Source organism: Macrobrachium rosenbergii, chromosome 37 (assembly GCF_040412425.1).
Source record: "Macrobrachium rosenbergii isolate ZJJX-2024 chromosome 37, ASM4041242v1, whole genome shotgun sequence".
NCBI lineage: Eukaryota > Metazoa > Arthropoda > Malacostraca > Decapoda > Palaemonidae > Macrobrachium > Macrobrachium rosenbergii.
Genome location: NC_089777.1, coordinates 12,769,402 through 12,786,702, shown reverse-complemented (window position 1 = coordinate 12,786,702; position 17,301 = coordinate 12,769,402). Strand labels below are relative to the sequence as shown.

Genomic DNA, 17,301 nt, shown 5'->3' with positions numbered 1-17,301 from the left:
TTGTTGGAAATTCCAATAGTTATTTTAATTCAGTTTTTTCTATTAAAAAAACAGACACTAACTCAAAGTTCAGCATTACTCTTTATTGAGTCTTGGGGATAATCTAGTTTCCTGTCCCCATAATAGAAGATGACTTACCAAAGCCTTGACTTTTTATCTGTTCTCTTTTGTGGGGGGCGGGTTGGGGAACAGGTATAAAACGTCAGAAACTAGGTTGATCCCCAAGACTGGATAAAAGAGAAACACAGCCCCTGTATTAAGCTTTCAGTTAATGTCTGTTTTGTAGCAATAAAAGAAATAATTACTTGAATTTGCAATAAAACTTAGAATTTTACTTCCTGTCTGATTAAACTAATAATAATAGAAATTTTGTTATGACATTATATATACCTCTTGGTGTCAGCAAATAGCCTAAGCTCATTATAATGTCCCTTCAGATGACCCTCTGATAGATTAGAAATTTGACTTGGTGTTCTCATTAAACTAATTCATAGTAATGGTAACACCTGCCAAAGAAGATTGTTTTTACTAACTTTCATTGGTGACCAATCAAGTGCTCGTAATACTTCCATTTTGTATCACCCTCTTGATCGCCATTAGATCTGGTACTTCAGTGTTGCAATTTGATTTATTGTTTTGTATTCTATTGTATGTTGTATTTATTTTACAATCACCAAGGGTATTACTGTGCAGTATACTTATAAATTTGGTGTGTGCTTTTGAAGGGTAATGTGAGTTTTTGCATATTGAGGTAACTAAAGCTTGCAGAACCTTCTGTTTGTAGATCCTTTTTTTTTTCTTTCAATAAAAGTCAGCAAGCTGATTTGTTATGATAAAGGTCTATGCATGTCTTTTACTTGCAAAAATATATGTGCCAGTATACAGCATGTAAAAGTATTTGCTGAGTAGTTCTCTAATGATTTTATGGTTGTTTTGGGTAAACTTTTAATAAGGAATAAGTATCACTGTGAAGATTATCTCTTAGGATACATTTTAAAAATTCAAGATTTCCATGACTTTTTCTCACATGTTTTGTAGATGGCAGTAGTAGAATTGCAACTTATTTACAAGCAAATTAAAGTTATAACAACAGAAAAGCAAACCTGCAGATTATCAGGTACAATATTACTAGTGGTTCATTTATGTCTTGTAAGAGGTGTTCATTCAGACCTCTTTGTAAATAAACAAAGAGTTTCTTAATCACAGCATAAAGTTCATAGGTGTTTATTCAGTAAGACTTTCTTGGAGTTGTTGTTGTTGCTTTAGATTAAGCTGGCCTTATGACAGTATGAGCTCTTGCTTTTGGAGCAGCCCATAGTTCCTGGACTTCCTTTCAGGTTTATATGAATGCTATGTGTGAAGTCGTACACTTGGTGGCCTATTCATTTTTCTGTAATGATGAAGTAACAGAAGATATTACCTTTACCAAAATTATCATATGTGTCTTTGACATCTTCCAGCTCCTTTAATTATGAAGCCATAAACTCAATTTGAAATGTTAGAATCTGGGTAGGTAAAGCTGTTGAAACATTCAGAACTGTTATTGAACACATATAGTTCCTCAAAATCTACATTTCCATACTCAGTTTGAGATCTGCAGATGATCTTTATTTTTTATTGCTAAATTGATAGTTTTGTTTTGTTACCAAAAAACTTTACCAGACAAAGAAAAAATGCTAAAATATTTTTGCGGTTACAGAAATGTATTGCAGTCCATGAGAAAACTGAATCTTAAGCATTTAGACACTACAGGGCCCATTATTGTTGAAGTCTATAAGCAAGGAAATGAAGTGTTGGTTAGGCGCTAGTTCATCTGCCGTGGGTAGATAGTAAAGAACAAACCACTCAGCAGTGTAATTTTATAAAGAAATTCTTTTCCTAAGTATGGACTTTTTCCAATTAAGATGAAAATAAGGAACACTTGACTCGTAAGAAAGTTTTTTTGTGGCGACCATAAAAGGCATTAAATTACTAGGTTGATTCTCTGATGGAATGCATCAGGTGGGGATAGGTTATGCCCTTATAAATTATGGTAAGTCCTTGAGTATTGATTCATGATGCATAGGCTATTTGGCTGTGAGGCGTAAGTTTGCTGAGCATCCCCAGTCTTGTCAGTTCTCTCAGAGTGCTGAGATGAGGATGGCAATCATCTTTATCTTTGGATACTTATAGAAAAAGTTGCTTTCAGTTACTGGTATATTCTGGTTTCTGAAAAAATTTTCATCATGAGCTATAGATGTTTTTTAGTTATCAGTATTTTTATTTTACCAGCCTTTTAAAATGATGCAGTTTTATGGAGTTTACATAGATTTATGTGTATTGTGATATATTTTTAAGGAAATTTTTAAAAGGTTTTATTAATTTGAACTAAATCTTAATTTAGGAAACTCAGTAGTATTTTTGCAACACTTGGGTTCCAGAGTAAGATTTATTCATTCTCAGATTTTAGGTGCTTTGTGAATTTCCTAGCTTGTGGTTAGTGATAGATTATTTTGGGAACCTTGTACTATGTTTGCCAGAGTGGTTGATAGTTTATTATTTCCAAAATCCATTGTAGCATAGTGTCATGTATCTCTCACAGATGATTCTGAAGTACTACTCAGTTTAAATCCTTATTACAGGTAAACAGAAAGTCACTGCATCCCTTCAAGAAGGGCTGGCAGTAAAAAATTCCAAGAAGACTAAAAATACAGATGATAAGCCAAAGAAGAATACAGCCACAAAAACTAAAAACAACAAAGTGTCCCAGGTTGTCAACGTTCAAGACAGAATTGAAGAAGAGGAGGAAGAGGACAGTCCTCTAAATTTGTCACAGTCCTCCAGCACAAGGTATGCTTTAAGATACATGATGTTTTCTTAGTTTAATTTAGTCATCTTCATACAGATTACAAGACTGAACTTTTACCTAAGCCTTAACACCCAGCTAGGACGGACAAACCAAATGCTGAATCACAAGGTAAAGTGTGTGTGAATTGGTGCTTGAAAGATGAATGGGACCTTCATTAGAGGAGCCTGCACCTCTCTTCTGCTGAAAACTCTCACTTCTTGACTAATATTTATGGTAGACATGTATTAATGTTCTTGCCAGTATAACTAGTGTTTGCTTAACCAGCTTTCCATCTAACCTGATACTTGTCATCCTGAACCTGTTGTTACAAAATCTGGATTTTGCTCTAGGGATGTTAAGAAAATTCTTTATAATCTTGATAGCTTATGTGTATTCACCACTCTTTCATGTCATTTCATTTTCTTTACAAACTTATCAGCCTTTCTCATTCCAAACTCACCAGTTGTAGGCCATAAAAGTCTCCCTCTTGTGCAAATCAATTAGAGTTACTCACTGCAATTTCCTCTAATTCCCCTAATGCAGCACCCACTAACTGCATCTCTTCAGTCAATTCATTCATTATCAGAATATCATTCACTTTTAATTATAATCTGACATCCATCCAGAATTTCATGTTTACCCCATTCTCTCACTCTTTTCACATATTTTAAATCTGCTGAAATCAGTTATTCCGTCATTCAATTTTTGCAACATGTTCTTCAATACTCTCCCTACAAACTCAGGACCATTGCCACTCAACATTTTCATTGGCTTACACACACACACATTGGTAACAAAGTGTCTCACTACTCTCACAATATTCTCCCCTCTCTTATTGTTCACAAGTACTGTACAGGAAGTCCCTGGTTATCAGCGGGGGTTCCATTCCTGATGGCTTGACGACAACCGAAAATCACCAATAACCGAAAATCTGCGATAATAGTGCCGATAACTGGGTATGCCATTATCACCATACCTGCGTATCCTGTTGCAGTCAGGTAGTGAAGCAATAATTTCACATGACTCATTCATACTTAATCATGGAATAGATATACATGTGTAATCATGGAATAGATAGACATATAATTTCTCTGATCTTTCCGTTTGTGATACTTGGATGTTATGTATAAATCCTTGTCGTAAATTTCCATGGTTTGAATTTTTCCCATGTGTCCACACACATCATGCACAACTTTACGCATTCCAGTTGCATCAGTCACAGAAAACACTGGCATACACCCCACTTCATCCATCCATTTACATGCAAAATACACCAGTCCACAGCAAACTACAAACCTACCAGCAAATTTATTAAATTCTTTTAACAGATTTCCTTCTTCGCTAAAATAGGTGGGGTTCTTCTTTCCTTCAGGAGTTGTATCATAATCATCAGTAAATTCATATATGGATAAAGTAATAATTATCTAAACTATCAGATACGCTGTTTGGGCATCCATGACTATATGAATGAACAAGTGGTTCATTCTTTTGGTTAACCCACTTCACTCATTATTATTATTATTATTATTATTATTATTATTATTATTATTATTATTATTATTATTATTATTATTATTATTATTATTCTTTTGGTTAGCCCCACTTCACTCATTATTATTATTATATTATTATTATTATTATTATAAAATAATTTTACAAGCCCAATGAATGATTATTAGATACTCCTGTGGGTGGCTGAAGGAATTTTTTTTTAAATGAAGGGTAGATATTGAAGCATATCGCAGTTAAGTTGGCTATGAAGTTGGCCAGCCAAATGGGAAGAGACCAAAAGAAACAAGGAAAAGTAAAAGGTAGAAACAAATGAAACGGGGAATTGATGGCATTAAAAATTCCCCTACTACTGCCCCTAATGTGTAAGATACCCTGCTAACGGGACCTCTATGAAGAAACACTGTTGGTACCCACATGGTATTGTTTGTCAATTTTTAATGGCCTAGTCTCATAAGCTGTGACAGACAAAGACACATTAGAATATGAATTTGTATGTATGGAAACATTGCCTTTTTTAGAATTCAGGATTAGGTTTAAATGAATGAGTGTTGAGTGCACATAGAACATTCTTTTTCTGTTTATCCAGACCACATGAAAGGTGATACAGATTATCTGCAAGTGTGTTGAAAAATATTTCTGCATTTGTTGTTATTCTAAAAAAATTTCAGCCCATGATAATTACTCTGTCAAGTAGTAGTACTTTCCATTTAACATCTTGACTACTTGCTCACATACGGTCCCCATTATTTATACATTTTTTTTTTTTCAACAGCAGTGAGGTATCTGAATTGGAGTGTGTTGAGGAATCAATGTTATTGGGCGCTCTCGATGATGACATTGCCGTTAGTGCTACTCACCAAGGTTGGTGGTGCAAGTTATTATATTCCTGTTAGAAAAGCTTGTTTGTTTTATCTCTGCAAATGTTTTCATACATCGTTTTCTTTTGATTGTTATGACATCTGAAAAATACTTGCATTACATTAAACTCCTTAATGATTGAACATTGAATTTCAGTTTTCATTTTTATTTCATACATCACTGTCAGATTGTTGATATAAATAAACTAGTACATTATATAATTTCCGAAGTATTGATATAATGTTGCTGCCCTTAGACAAATTGCTTTTTTATTTGTATTTTAAAAATTTTTCATAGTTAATGTAACAAGGTTCAAACACATAACACAGTGTTTCCCAACCTTTTTTCGTTGTGACCCTAAATACAGTCGTTAATTAACCTGGGCCAGCAATCCTAAATGTGTGAACATGTAGTAATAAACCCACCCCTTTTCATGTTACAGTTATACTTGCAAATGTTTATGAGTTAACGTTATTCTATTTATATTAGTTTATATTTACCAACACAATGAATTTGAATAAATTTGAAAAGGAAAAGAAAACAAATGTTAAAAAACATATAAGATTTTTGTCAGTGGATAGCAATCACAGCTTTTTATACTTTGCTGATAAATTCCAGTGATTCATAAAATTAATACAGTGAATCATATATAAAAAATGGCTAGTGAAAGACCCAAGTAGTATACCTTGGGAATAACCAGGGACCACATTGAAAGAAAGACTACAACAAATTATAGAAACTCAAAAGTTTTCTCAGTGGCTACCTTGAAATTGCACGGGTATGGGTGCTTTTTCAGCACTCTTCTGTTGAAAGTATGTGTCTAGGAGAATCTTCACGGTGTCCTACTGAAGTAAATCAGCTACATTACTAAAAATCAGAATGTGATGAGTTGTGAATTATTATAATATTTTTTTTAACCCTCTTGTGCTTACAGGGGTTCCTATAGTGCTACCCGGTACGCGACTTATGCCGTGGAGGGAAAAGTGGGGCTCGCGCGGAAAAGTTTCTTCGTAAAAATCAGTACATCCAAACTATAACTGACATAGGCTTCTGGTTTGTTTTATGATGTTGGCAAATGATTGAATTTTTTCCTAAAGCAATCAGAAAATCTTTGCAAGGCCTAGAAATAATAAAAAAGATGTGATGAATGTGAAATTTTTAAGAAAAATCATGGATATTTTTTTGAAATCTTGAAAAGTATAATAATTAGGTTTGGGGAGTTTATTTTATACGTAAATTGTGTGGGAATGTTTGAACTTTCACGTGGAAGCAATCATTTTGCTATAAATATGTTTGCTAATTAGCTGTTACCAATTAAAAAGTGCTAATTTTTTATGGAGTGTAATTATCAGATTTCCCAACCTACTTATGTTGACTTTTCTTATTGTACCTAAGTAAGGAATAAAGATAGAAAAAAATAAAGGTGGCATTAGAAAGCTGAATAAATTTCCTATAAAACACAGAAAAGAAAGATATGTGTATTGTTAGAATAAAATTGAGCAGTTGTCGTTAGATTATGGAAAATTTTTTTTTTTCTAAGAAAATATACAACAACGATTATTATATAGAAAACGTTGATATTTTTAAATTTTACTGTTCAGCACGATAAAGTACAAAGAATGATATATAATATTGTATATGCACATTGAACTTATTTACAGATGCACAAACAGGCATACAAAAAATTATCTATGCATACTTAAATTCCGGCCGAACTACAGCGTTCAATGCATATATATTTGCTGACATTTTTCGTAATTACTCGGTAATAAATAATGCTAGAAAAAAAGTGAAAACTGCTATGGAAAGCTGAATAAATTTCCTATATATATGTTACCTAAAATCAATAGGTGTTCCCAGTAAATAATTAGGCAATTGAAGCTTAAAGACGTAAGTTTTGTTTTTTCACGTAAAGTCAATTGTTCGCTAAAGGTTTTTATATAGAAACTTTGATATTTTTACATTTTGCCATTCAGCATGATAAAGTACAAAGAATGGCTGTTCGAATGATATATAATACATGCACATTGAAGTTACTTACAGATGCACAAACAGGCGTGCAAAAAATTATTCATGCACTCATAAACCCTAGGCCGAACTACGTGGCTCGACTGGGTTCTTGAGTGCTCATATTTACGCTTACATTTTTTGTAATTACTTGGTAAGGAATGACGTTAAGAAAAAAGTGAAAATTGCAATGGAAAACTGAATAAAATTTCTATAAATAGCCCACATAAAAGCAATAAGTGTTCCCAGAAAAAATTGAGCAATTGAAGCTGAAAGACAGAAATATATGTAAAAAAAGTAAATTCTTCACTATTTATCTTATCAAAAAATGCTTGAAATATTATTCAAAATACTTAACAATCACTTGCAAACACTTTTATAACAAAAACAAAAGAGAAAGCACTTCACAAACGCAGATAAATGACGACAAAGCAAAAAACGTGAGAGTGCTAAAAAGACATGCTGAACCCAGTCAAAACAGGAGGTGAAGTGCTTGAGTTCGGGGAGGACTGTGGCGCATGGTCGATACCTATCGGTTTCCTGTTTACGTTTTCTTGTAGATCCAAGATCTGCCCACTCAATGGCGCAGGTCTCGTTTTCTTCGGATGACTTTTTTTGTGGTGAATTCCCCCTGAAAATAACTCAGATGACGCGGAAATCGCGTCATCGGAGCACTTACGGCAAAAAATTTATTGATGTGGTTTCGCGTCATCAGATCACCAGAGGGTTAAGACCCTCCGACAACCCTAAGAAAAAGTCTCACGACCCTCATTTAGGTCGCGACCTCAGGGTTGGGAACTGCTGACATAACATGCTATTTAAATGTATGATTCTAATACGATTGTCATGGCGCAGAGATTTCATAAGTAGAATTATAGGTCAAATCGCCAGAGAAATTAACTTATTCACATTTTTTGTGCAGGTTGCTTATCCAGCCAAGTCCTCCAGTTTATTAGAAGTGACCCAGAATTTCACCAGAAAGTCTTACTTTATGAACCCTTCTTCGTAGAAGATTTACAGGCTTCACTTAAAGCTAATGGAGTGAAATGCAACATGAGAGGCCTTCTTGATATTCTTGATGATCAGGTAAGGAATTGAAACTAGAGCTTAAATCTTGCAACAGAAAAAGATTAAATTTAGTTATTTTCAAGTCCTTACTCTAAAAGTAACCATTGTACTGTGTAATGTAAAACTTTTAATCAGTCAGGGCCTGATACAGAGCATCCAGAGTTAAGGATTCTTGGTTTGAACTGCTAGTGGTGATTGATGTTAAGTAAGAGAGCTGTCTTGTTGAGATGTTATAAAAATGATAATTGGATTTACATTTGTTCTCTTATACATACTAATTTTGTAGCATGCTACATAGTCCATCTTAAGTCTGCTCTGAGAAACAGTTCCTTGAACTGGAGAAAATTATGGTATGCCCCTACCTTTACTCAAGTCCATTAAACTAAGTACTTCTTGCCTGAATTAAAAGTGCTCTTAGTTAATTTTCTAGGCCTCTACATCAGTGAAGCCTGTGTCTATGGCATTGCTGAATGTCTACTGTTGTTCCAAGCTGATCAGATTATGACCTGTACATCTCTAGTTTGGCCTGGTACTGTTCAGTCTTTCTTAACCCAGCTTGATCTGTCCATCATCCTCACTTAATCTGTAGTTGGGGTTGATGTTTTTAACCCTTAAACGCCGAGCCTCTATTTACAAAAAGTGTCTGCTGTATGCCGGCGTTGGGAGTTAGCGCTGCGGAAAAAGTTTTTTAAAAAAAATCACAGCACGCTTAGTTTTTAAGATTAAGAGTTCATTTTTGGCTCCTTTTTTTGTCATTGCCTGAAGTTTAGTATGCAACCATCAGAAATGAAAAAAAATATTATCATATATAAATATTGAAATATATGACAGCGCAAAAAAAAATTTCATATATAATTGTATACAAATCGCGCTATGAGCAAAACGGTTAAAGCTAATGAGTTATTTTTTTATCTTTGTATTGTATACTAAATGCAATGATTTTGATATAGAGAAAATTGTAAAACGATCAAAGCAACGCAGAGAAAATATTATCACAAAATGATGCATGAATTCGTAACGTGCGGACGTAAAAAAAAGTTTTTTTCAAAAATTCACCATAAATCGAAATATTGTGCTAGAGACTTCCCGTTCATTGCAAAATGAAGGTAATTGATTGAATATTACTAGACTGTAAGTGTTTTAGCTTAAAATTGCAGTTTTTGACCATTTCGGTCGAGTTAAAGTTGACCGAAGGTCGAATTTTTTCTATTTATCGTGATTTATATGAAAATATTTCAAAACTGATAAAAGCTACAACCATGAGTTATTTTTTGTTGTATTCTACATGAAATTGCACACATTTTCATATATAAAACTTTATGTAACGACTAATATAAAACAGTGCAAACATTACGACAAAGTGACGAAAGAATTTCTGAGAAGTTCGGCCGAGTTACCGCGCGGACGTAAGAAAAAACTGTTTTTTCAAAAATTCACCATAAATCGAAATATTGTGCTAGAGACTTCCAATTTGTTGCAAAATGAAGGTAAATGATTGAATATTACTAGAATGTAAGAGTTTTAGCTTACAATTGCATTTTTCTACCATTTCGGTCGAGTCAAAGTTGACCGAAGGTTGAAATTTTGGCACATCGTGATTTATATGAAAATATTTCCAAACTGATAAAAGCTACAACCATAAGTTATTTTTTGTTGTATTCTACATGAAATTGCACCCATTTTCATATATAAAACTTTATGTAACGACTAATATAAAACGGTGCAAACATTACAACACAGTGACCAAAGAATTTCTGAGATGTTCAGCCGAGTTACCGTGCGCGGACGTAAGGAAAAAGTTTTTTTCAAAAATTCACCATAAATCGAAGTATTGTGCTAGAGACTTCCAATTTATTGCAAAATGAAGGTAATTGATTGAATATTACTAGAATGTAAGAGTTTTAGCTTACAATTGCGTTTTTCAACCATTTCGGTCGAGTCAAAGTTGACCGAAGGTTGAAATTTTGGCACTTATCGTGATTTATATGAAAATATTTCCAAACTGATAAAAGCTACAACCATGGGTTGTTTTTTGTTGTATTTTACATGAAATTGCACACATTTTCATATATAAAACTTATGTAATGGTTAATACAAAACGGTGCAAAAATTACGACAAAATGACGAAAGAATTTCTGAAAATTTCGGCCGCGTTACCTTGCGCGGACGTAAGGAAAAACTTTTTTTCAAAAATTCACCATAAATCAAAATATTGTGCCAGAGACTTCCAATTTGTTGCAAAATGAAGGTAAATGATTGAATATTACTAGAATGTAAGGGTTTTAGCTTACAATTGCATTTTTCAACCATTTCGGTCGAGTCAAAGTTGACCGAAGGTTGAAATTTTTTGTAGTCGACGTACGGTACGTCCACTCGTCACCCGACAGACAATTTTATTCGACTTACGATACGTCCAGTCGGGTTAATGAGCCTCTTCCAGCAGTTTCTATCTTAGCTCATTTCACAGTTGGTTTTGGCAGGTGTTTTACAGACCGATGCCTGTCTTGACTCTAACTATCCCTGTTTATTCAGGCTTGGGACTGGTACTGATTTGGGGTGGCATACTCTCCCTGGCCCGCAGATGCCTAGGTTTCATTAAGCTTGATATTAATTGTATTTGATAAGAGATAAGGAATGCTTTCATGGATATTGCCTTGTCTGTCCAGTTTGTCAGATGCTGTTCTGAGGAATGTCTATGGCCAGCAAAGTATCTGAGGCATCGTTAGTGCTGCTGCCAGTACTATTACATGTCTTGGTCAGTTAAGATTGTTCCCCAGCATTATGTGCAATGTGAGAGTGAGTAGATAAGGTACTCAACAAACTGAATCATAGGGTGTCAGCTTTGAGTTTGGTTTAAAACTAGTCAAATGTTTTTTCCATGTGAAACACAGAAGGTAAAATTTGTAAATGCACTTTTGAAACACCTCTTGTCAAATTCATGACATATGATCTTGTGGCTTTGACAAAAGTTGTTGAAATCAAGGCTGTGAATTAACAGTTAGTTCTATTGGGGCTTAGTAGGAAATATTTTTGGATTACTGTGCTGTCTGGTTGATAAGTCTGCTAAGAACTATGAATATGACCTTAGCCTATGCTTCCTTTCTACTTCAGGTAAATCATGTTAATCTCAAATTATTGAATGGTTATGCTTTCAGGGTAATATAATGATCCTTTGATAATTTTTGTGTGCAGTATTCATGTAGGCCTCAGGTAGAAAATGTAAAAAGTAAATTAAGTTACTGAGGTGGTAGCCACAAAATAGTCTGTACTTGTGATAAGGGAAAAAATCAGTGTCTAAAGATGAGAAGTATAGAGAAGTACTGATAAATTTAACCAAATAGATCTGATAACACAGGAAGAAGTAATTACATTATAGAGAAGACAGTGTTATAGAGGAAACAAAATGGAAAATATAAAAAATAGAAATAAAATTATATTGTTTATTATTTAACTCTAATAAAAGGTTTACATTTATGACTTATGGGAAGCAGTCAAGGAAAAAATATGTACATGTGGATGTAAATTTTTGGACCAGGTGGTTAGTTAAACTACAGTTTTAAGTGTTCAGTCTTCCTCAACACATGCATCTACATTTTTACTATAGGCAGATCAGAGTTGTAGTAACAGTGTTCAAGTAGATAATGAATGTAAAAGAATAGGCACTGGGAAATAAAGAAACCAGAAAAGTAAGGAAGAGCATCATTGCATTTGAAAGTAACACTACAGTTTCAATTAAACTTGAATAACACTGATTTACATAACACTGCCAAAAACAATTCTGCTTTTTGTATGTGATGCAGTGTAGAGTACTTCGTGTGTTGTGCTTTTCATCAGTTCCTCTTGAACTCTTCTCACCTAGAATGTAACTCATTCAGCATTTTAAGTGTCATTCTCAACTTAAATTCTCATTAGGGAAACATCTAATCCATCTCTTCTTCAATAGCACAAAAAATTGGTGCACTAGTCTTGCGAGATCTTTGAAGACATTTCGATCATGGGTAAATGTTTTTATTCTTTATTTCTGGATTGATCTTCAGTAGCTGACTCATCCTTTAAATTGTTGAATAAAAATTTGACTTCCTCTTATTATTAATTTTTGGCACTGTCATTTAGTTAGATCAGTACTCATATTTAATAAAAATTTTTCATAATTCTGGGGTCCCTTTGCATTCAGACCTTCCCAGACATTACTAGATGTGCAGTTAATTACAACTGCCTTGCCTTGTCTGTTAGGTTCAGTACCTCACTGTTTTTTTAAGAAATATTATTCCAATTATGGCCAAATAATGAAATGATCTTCATAGTCACATAACCGAATTGTTGAAACTTGAGAGGTTCAAACTTGGTGCAATGGCTTTTTCATAGAGGAGGTTCACATGAATGTCATTTTATAGAATTTATATCTTAATTTTTTTCCCCGTGCTATCTCTCACTTATGTAGTTTATTCTGTCTTTTTTTTATTCATACTAGGTACCTTTCCTGTTGGTGTAGTATTAAAGTATGTATTACAGGATTAACTGTATTTGATAAAGTATTGTACATAATATTTTGTATATCATTATTTTTGAAACTTACAGAACTGTACAAAGTACTCATGTCAGGCTGAAGACATTGCTATAGACTGTATGAAACTTCCTACTACTGCAATGCAAGGCATAAGGATTCAATTTCTGTGCCATGAAAACTGCAAAATTTTTAAGATTGGTGGTGCATACATGAAGAATGAAATTGTTTAACATATTTTTTATTGTTTCACAACAAACCAGTCAGTTATAATTAGCCTCAGTTCACATTGATGAATTTCCTAGATGCATAACTTCTGAAGTATAGCATATGGATGATAGCTAAAAAAATTACTAAGAGAGTGGCAGTATGTGCATGTTTAACCCAGTGGGAGGAAGGAATTGCTGGATTCAATCTTTTGAGTGTTTCCATTAACGTGAGATATCCTTTTAGGATTCTCCCCAGTTTTGTTTTGAAGAGAAATTATGGAATTTCTTTTTATTTGTTTTTTCTCTTCCCTTTTTCTTCAGTCTGCTGTTGTTTGGTTTGTAAATCTACTTTATTATCACCTTTTTGAAAATGCCCTTTTCTCAATTTAAGTTTTTTGTTCACCTCATTATTAAATCATTTGTTTTGACTTTTGAATATTGCTGCTATTGCTCTTTTTTTTAGGATCATATATACACAGTCTAGTCCCGGTATTCATGGGGGATGCATACCACTACCCCCATGAATAGCTAAAATCCACGAATGCTTGACACCCTCTAAAGACACTTATAACTGCCTATTTTGATAGTTCAAAACATCAAAACAAACCATAAAAATGCTTATACATGAATATTTTAATAGTTTCATCACAAAAAGTGCATTTAGTAAAATTATATGAAATACAGTAATATGTGAATATTTCTCTATGAAAAATACCTTGAATATGCGAATTTTCCGTGAATAATGTGTATATATGTTCCACAGAGAAATCCGTGAATAGATGAAACCGTGAATCTGTAACCGCGAATAGGCGGGAGTCCACTGTGTGTGATTGCCTTTGGTATATGTACTTTTGTTATTTAAATGACCAAAATGCCTAAGCAAATTTGCCAGAGCCTTGTAGATAAGATCTGTCAAGTATTCAGTTGCATTTCAACAGAGATATTCCACATTCACAATTGATCCCTGACCCTTTTTTTGTGCTGAGAGCAACCAGATCTGCTGAACAGCTGCACCAGTATGTAGAAAATATGCCGTGCTGTCAAACTTCTCAGTTCCAGAGGTCCTTTATTCTTCACACACTTTTGGACTGTGGAACAGTCTCCTTGAAGATTCGTGCAATTGGAACTTCAAAATTCAAGTAAAGATGTAATGCATTACTACCCTAATACAATTCTCCTTGTATTTTAATAATATACTGACTTTCGTATCTGTTAATTTGCTAATTTCTTTTTCTTTTTGCTAATTTTTCTTTTTCTTTTTTCTGTGTTTACTTCTTTACTTTCTGTTACTTTCTAATGAGCACCATATTCTTTGGAATTTCAAGTCAGTGGCCCTTTGGGCGTGTTCCATATGAATAGGGTTCATCTTTTGAATAATAATTATAATAATAATCATCATCATCATCATCAGGAACAAACAAAGAAGCTGGGCTTGTCTCCCACCATTGTAAGGTGGTCTACCTTCTAGGCAATGAAAATTTTTAAAATGAATTTTCTGTTTTGTAGTTACAAACTCCTGCCTTGAATAATCATCCAGATTATACAAAAGCATTGCCAGTAGCCTCCCTAAGACAATGGTTTGCCATTGTTTGGAAACAGAATTAAAAGTTTACTGAAGTGCCTGATGTGGACATCATGAACTTCTCTTTGTAAAATAGATTTTGATGGTGAAAATGTCTATCTTATAAGATATTAGGTCATCCTATACAGTACTGAAATGGTAATTTAATGTCCATTATATTGTATTAAATCTAGCCTGATTACTATGTTGCCAAGAACTTACTGGCTTTGGTACAGAAGTCAAATGAGTTTGATTATCAATGAGAAATATTTTAAGATAAAAGTTGGGCATATTTATAAGTTTTATGGTATTTGCATCTAGTTTTATTGAGTCTTACATGATGATTATTCATATACTTTTTTTTTTTAATAAATCACTGGGTCTGTGTTGCTGAGGTCGTCTTAAATTGAAAATTTAGTACGGAGATAAGCTGGTTCTATCTATGTAGGGGGACCATGCACAATGTGCTACAGAAGGTTCTTTGCAGCACCCATTTGCTCCGAGCTACCTACATTTTTGTCTCTTTTTTCATCATTTCCTTGTAGTATCTTCCCAACTAGCTATCCAACTTCTTTAACTTTGTTTTGCTCCAGTTTATACCCCTTATTCGAAAGAAGATCCTTATAAGTCTATCAACAATTCATTTGTTTGGTTAGACCCTTCAGAATAATGATAATAATAAGCATGTACTCAGTTTATTTAATGATCTGGATAAAAGTATCTCTGCCTTTGCCAGTGCATCACCTTCAGGACTCATCAAGGACAGAGGCAACGCCAACGAGGTCGAAAGTGTAAGAGGAAGAGTGTTGGTACTCCGGGTAAATCACCTAAAAGATCTAAAAGGAACAATCCGTAAATGGTGATACTGTATTATTTATTATGTTTTTTAACAGACAAAGGATTTCAATTCAGTGACTAATGAACATCTGTGATATAGTTCAGTGCATTTAGTTTATTTAATTTGACTAAGGTGGAAACAATGGAAAATTAATATTACTAAGATGAAATAACTTTAATCACATGTATTAATGTGGTAAGAGTACTGTAATCCTTTGTAGCAATATATTTTGTTAATAAATATTTGAAAACTGTACAAGTGTTTGTTTATCCTCAGCAGTGCTCACAGATTTGCAGCATAAGCACTGCTGTAAGGTATAGGAAACATTGAATTTAGTATAAGACAATATTTCCTATATAAAAAAGGAACCAATTCATATGGAGCAAGTATAAAACGAGGCTACTATATCAATTTGACAAGAATTTTATACAAAATAGAAGCCTCACATGTGAAGTAATATTCTAATGTTGAGAAGCACAGCAGAATAATACTGTATAAAGATAATAAGGTAAAAGATTCACCCAAAGATATATATATAAAGTATGCATAGACATTTGGTGGATAAAGTAAAGGAATAACTATGACAATGGTGCACGGCCTTTTAAAGTGACATTACAGTCTCCCTAAGGCTTATCAACATCAAAATCCTGAACACTGAATATAAAACTTCCAAACTTTTGAAGTACAGGAAATAAAGACTGTCATAAGGCTGTGTAACCTCATCATACCTCAGCAGTAATTGGAAGTTGACACTGGAGAACATGAAGCTTGGCCCAAAAGGTAGTTGAAGTTCTACACTGAAATATTATTTACAAAAGGTGGCTCAACGTAACATCTCTTGACCATGGGCTACATCATTATTATTATTATGAAATGGAAAACCTTTTAAGCAGTCTAGTCTAGACTTAAAGCATGTTTCAATAAAATTACATGTCTGCAGATATAAGAACCCTTTATGAACCATACCAGATATATGTTTTGAGTTAAATGTTGGTGTCCATCAAGACTCAGGCTCAAGTGCTTTTGTTGTTTATCAAAGCTATAGAGGAATGCAGAAAAGGTGGCCCCTGGGACCTGCCGTAAGGAAATGAAAAGACACTTTGGAAGGATCTTCCTTTCTAAAGTCATTGTTCAATTGTTGAGTAATGGGAGCCCTTTAATATAAAAGAAATCATGATGGGAATTTCCATGAAATTTTCACCTTTTGTAAATAAGTTTTTTGCAAAAAAAAAAATTCATTATGAAATTATATTGAAGTATTTGTTTTGTTGAGAAAAGTCTACATGATGAGCTTATGACAAAAAAATTCAATGTGATAGGTTTTTATTGCAGATGAATTTTTACAAAAAAATAAAATTAGTATGATGGATATTTTCAGTGTGATGAATTTTTATAAATAAATAAAGCAATAAAAGTATTGATTTTCAATGAATTTTATAAAAATTTCAGGGAAGGTTGACAAGTGACTAAGAACTGCCCCACTCAAGTCTCATAGATAAATTCAGTTACTAATATTAAGTCCAAGAGTCTTGTAGGGGAAATATGTTGGACTTTTATGAGGTATGTACCCCATGGGATGTTTTTTTTTTTGCAATCTGTTAGTGTAGGTTTGTTTTTAAAATTTTTGATACAGAATGAACATAGTTCAACTGACATTGAGACACAAACTAGTGCCATCTGTAATCGTGATTTTCGTTGTTGAATGTAAACAATTGTATATATCAAGGAGCAGTACTTTCTTGATAGAAGGAATGAATATATCTGTTAAACTATCAGAAGTTGAGTTAAAAGCCACTGGTTTTGATGAGTGGAGATATTTTCAAACTTGTAGAAGCAATATGCCAAGCTCCCAGTCTCCAATGTTATTTTTTAACCAGCGGTCCCTGCTGAGAAAGCCAATAAACAAAATGTACCCTA

At 33.5% G+C, this 17,301-nt stretch overlaps 1 protein-coding gene across 1 annotated transcript in view; it reads left to right on the top strand.

Moving 5' to 3' along the window:
* Window positions 1-15,637, top strand: part of mus312 (mutagen-sensitive 312) — a 65,062-nt gene extending 49,425 nt beyond the window's left edge. Inside the window, 4 exon segments of the mRNA XM_067081159.1 lie at window positions 2,622-2,829; window positions 5,112-5,200; window positions 8,127-8,290; window positions 15,283-15,637. Coding sequence (XP_066937260.1) covers window positions 2,622-2,829; window positions 5,112-5,200; window positions 8,127-8,290; window positions 15,283-15,402 — 581 coding nt within the window. The 3' untranslated portion in view covers window positions 15,403-15,637.
* Window positions 15,638-17,301: the final 1,664 nt, after the last annotated feature.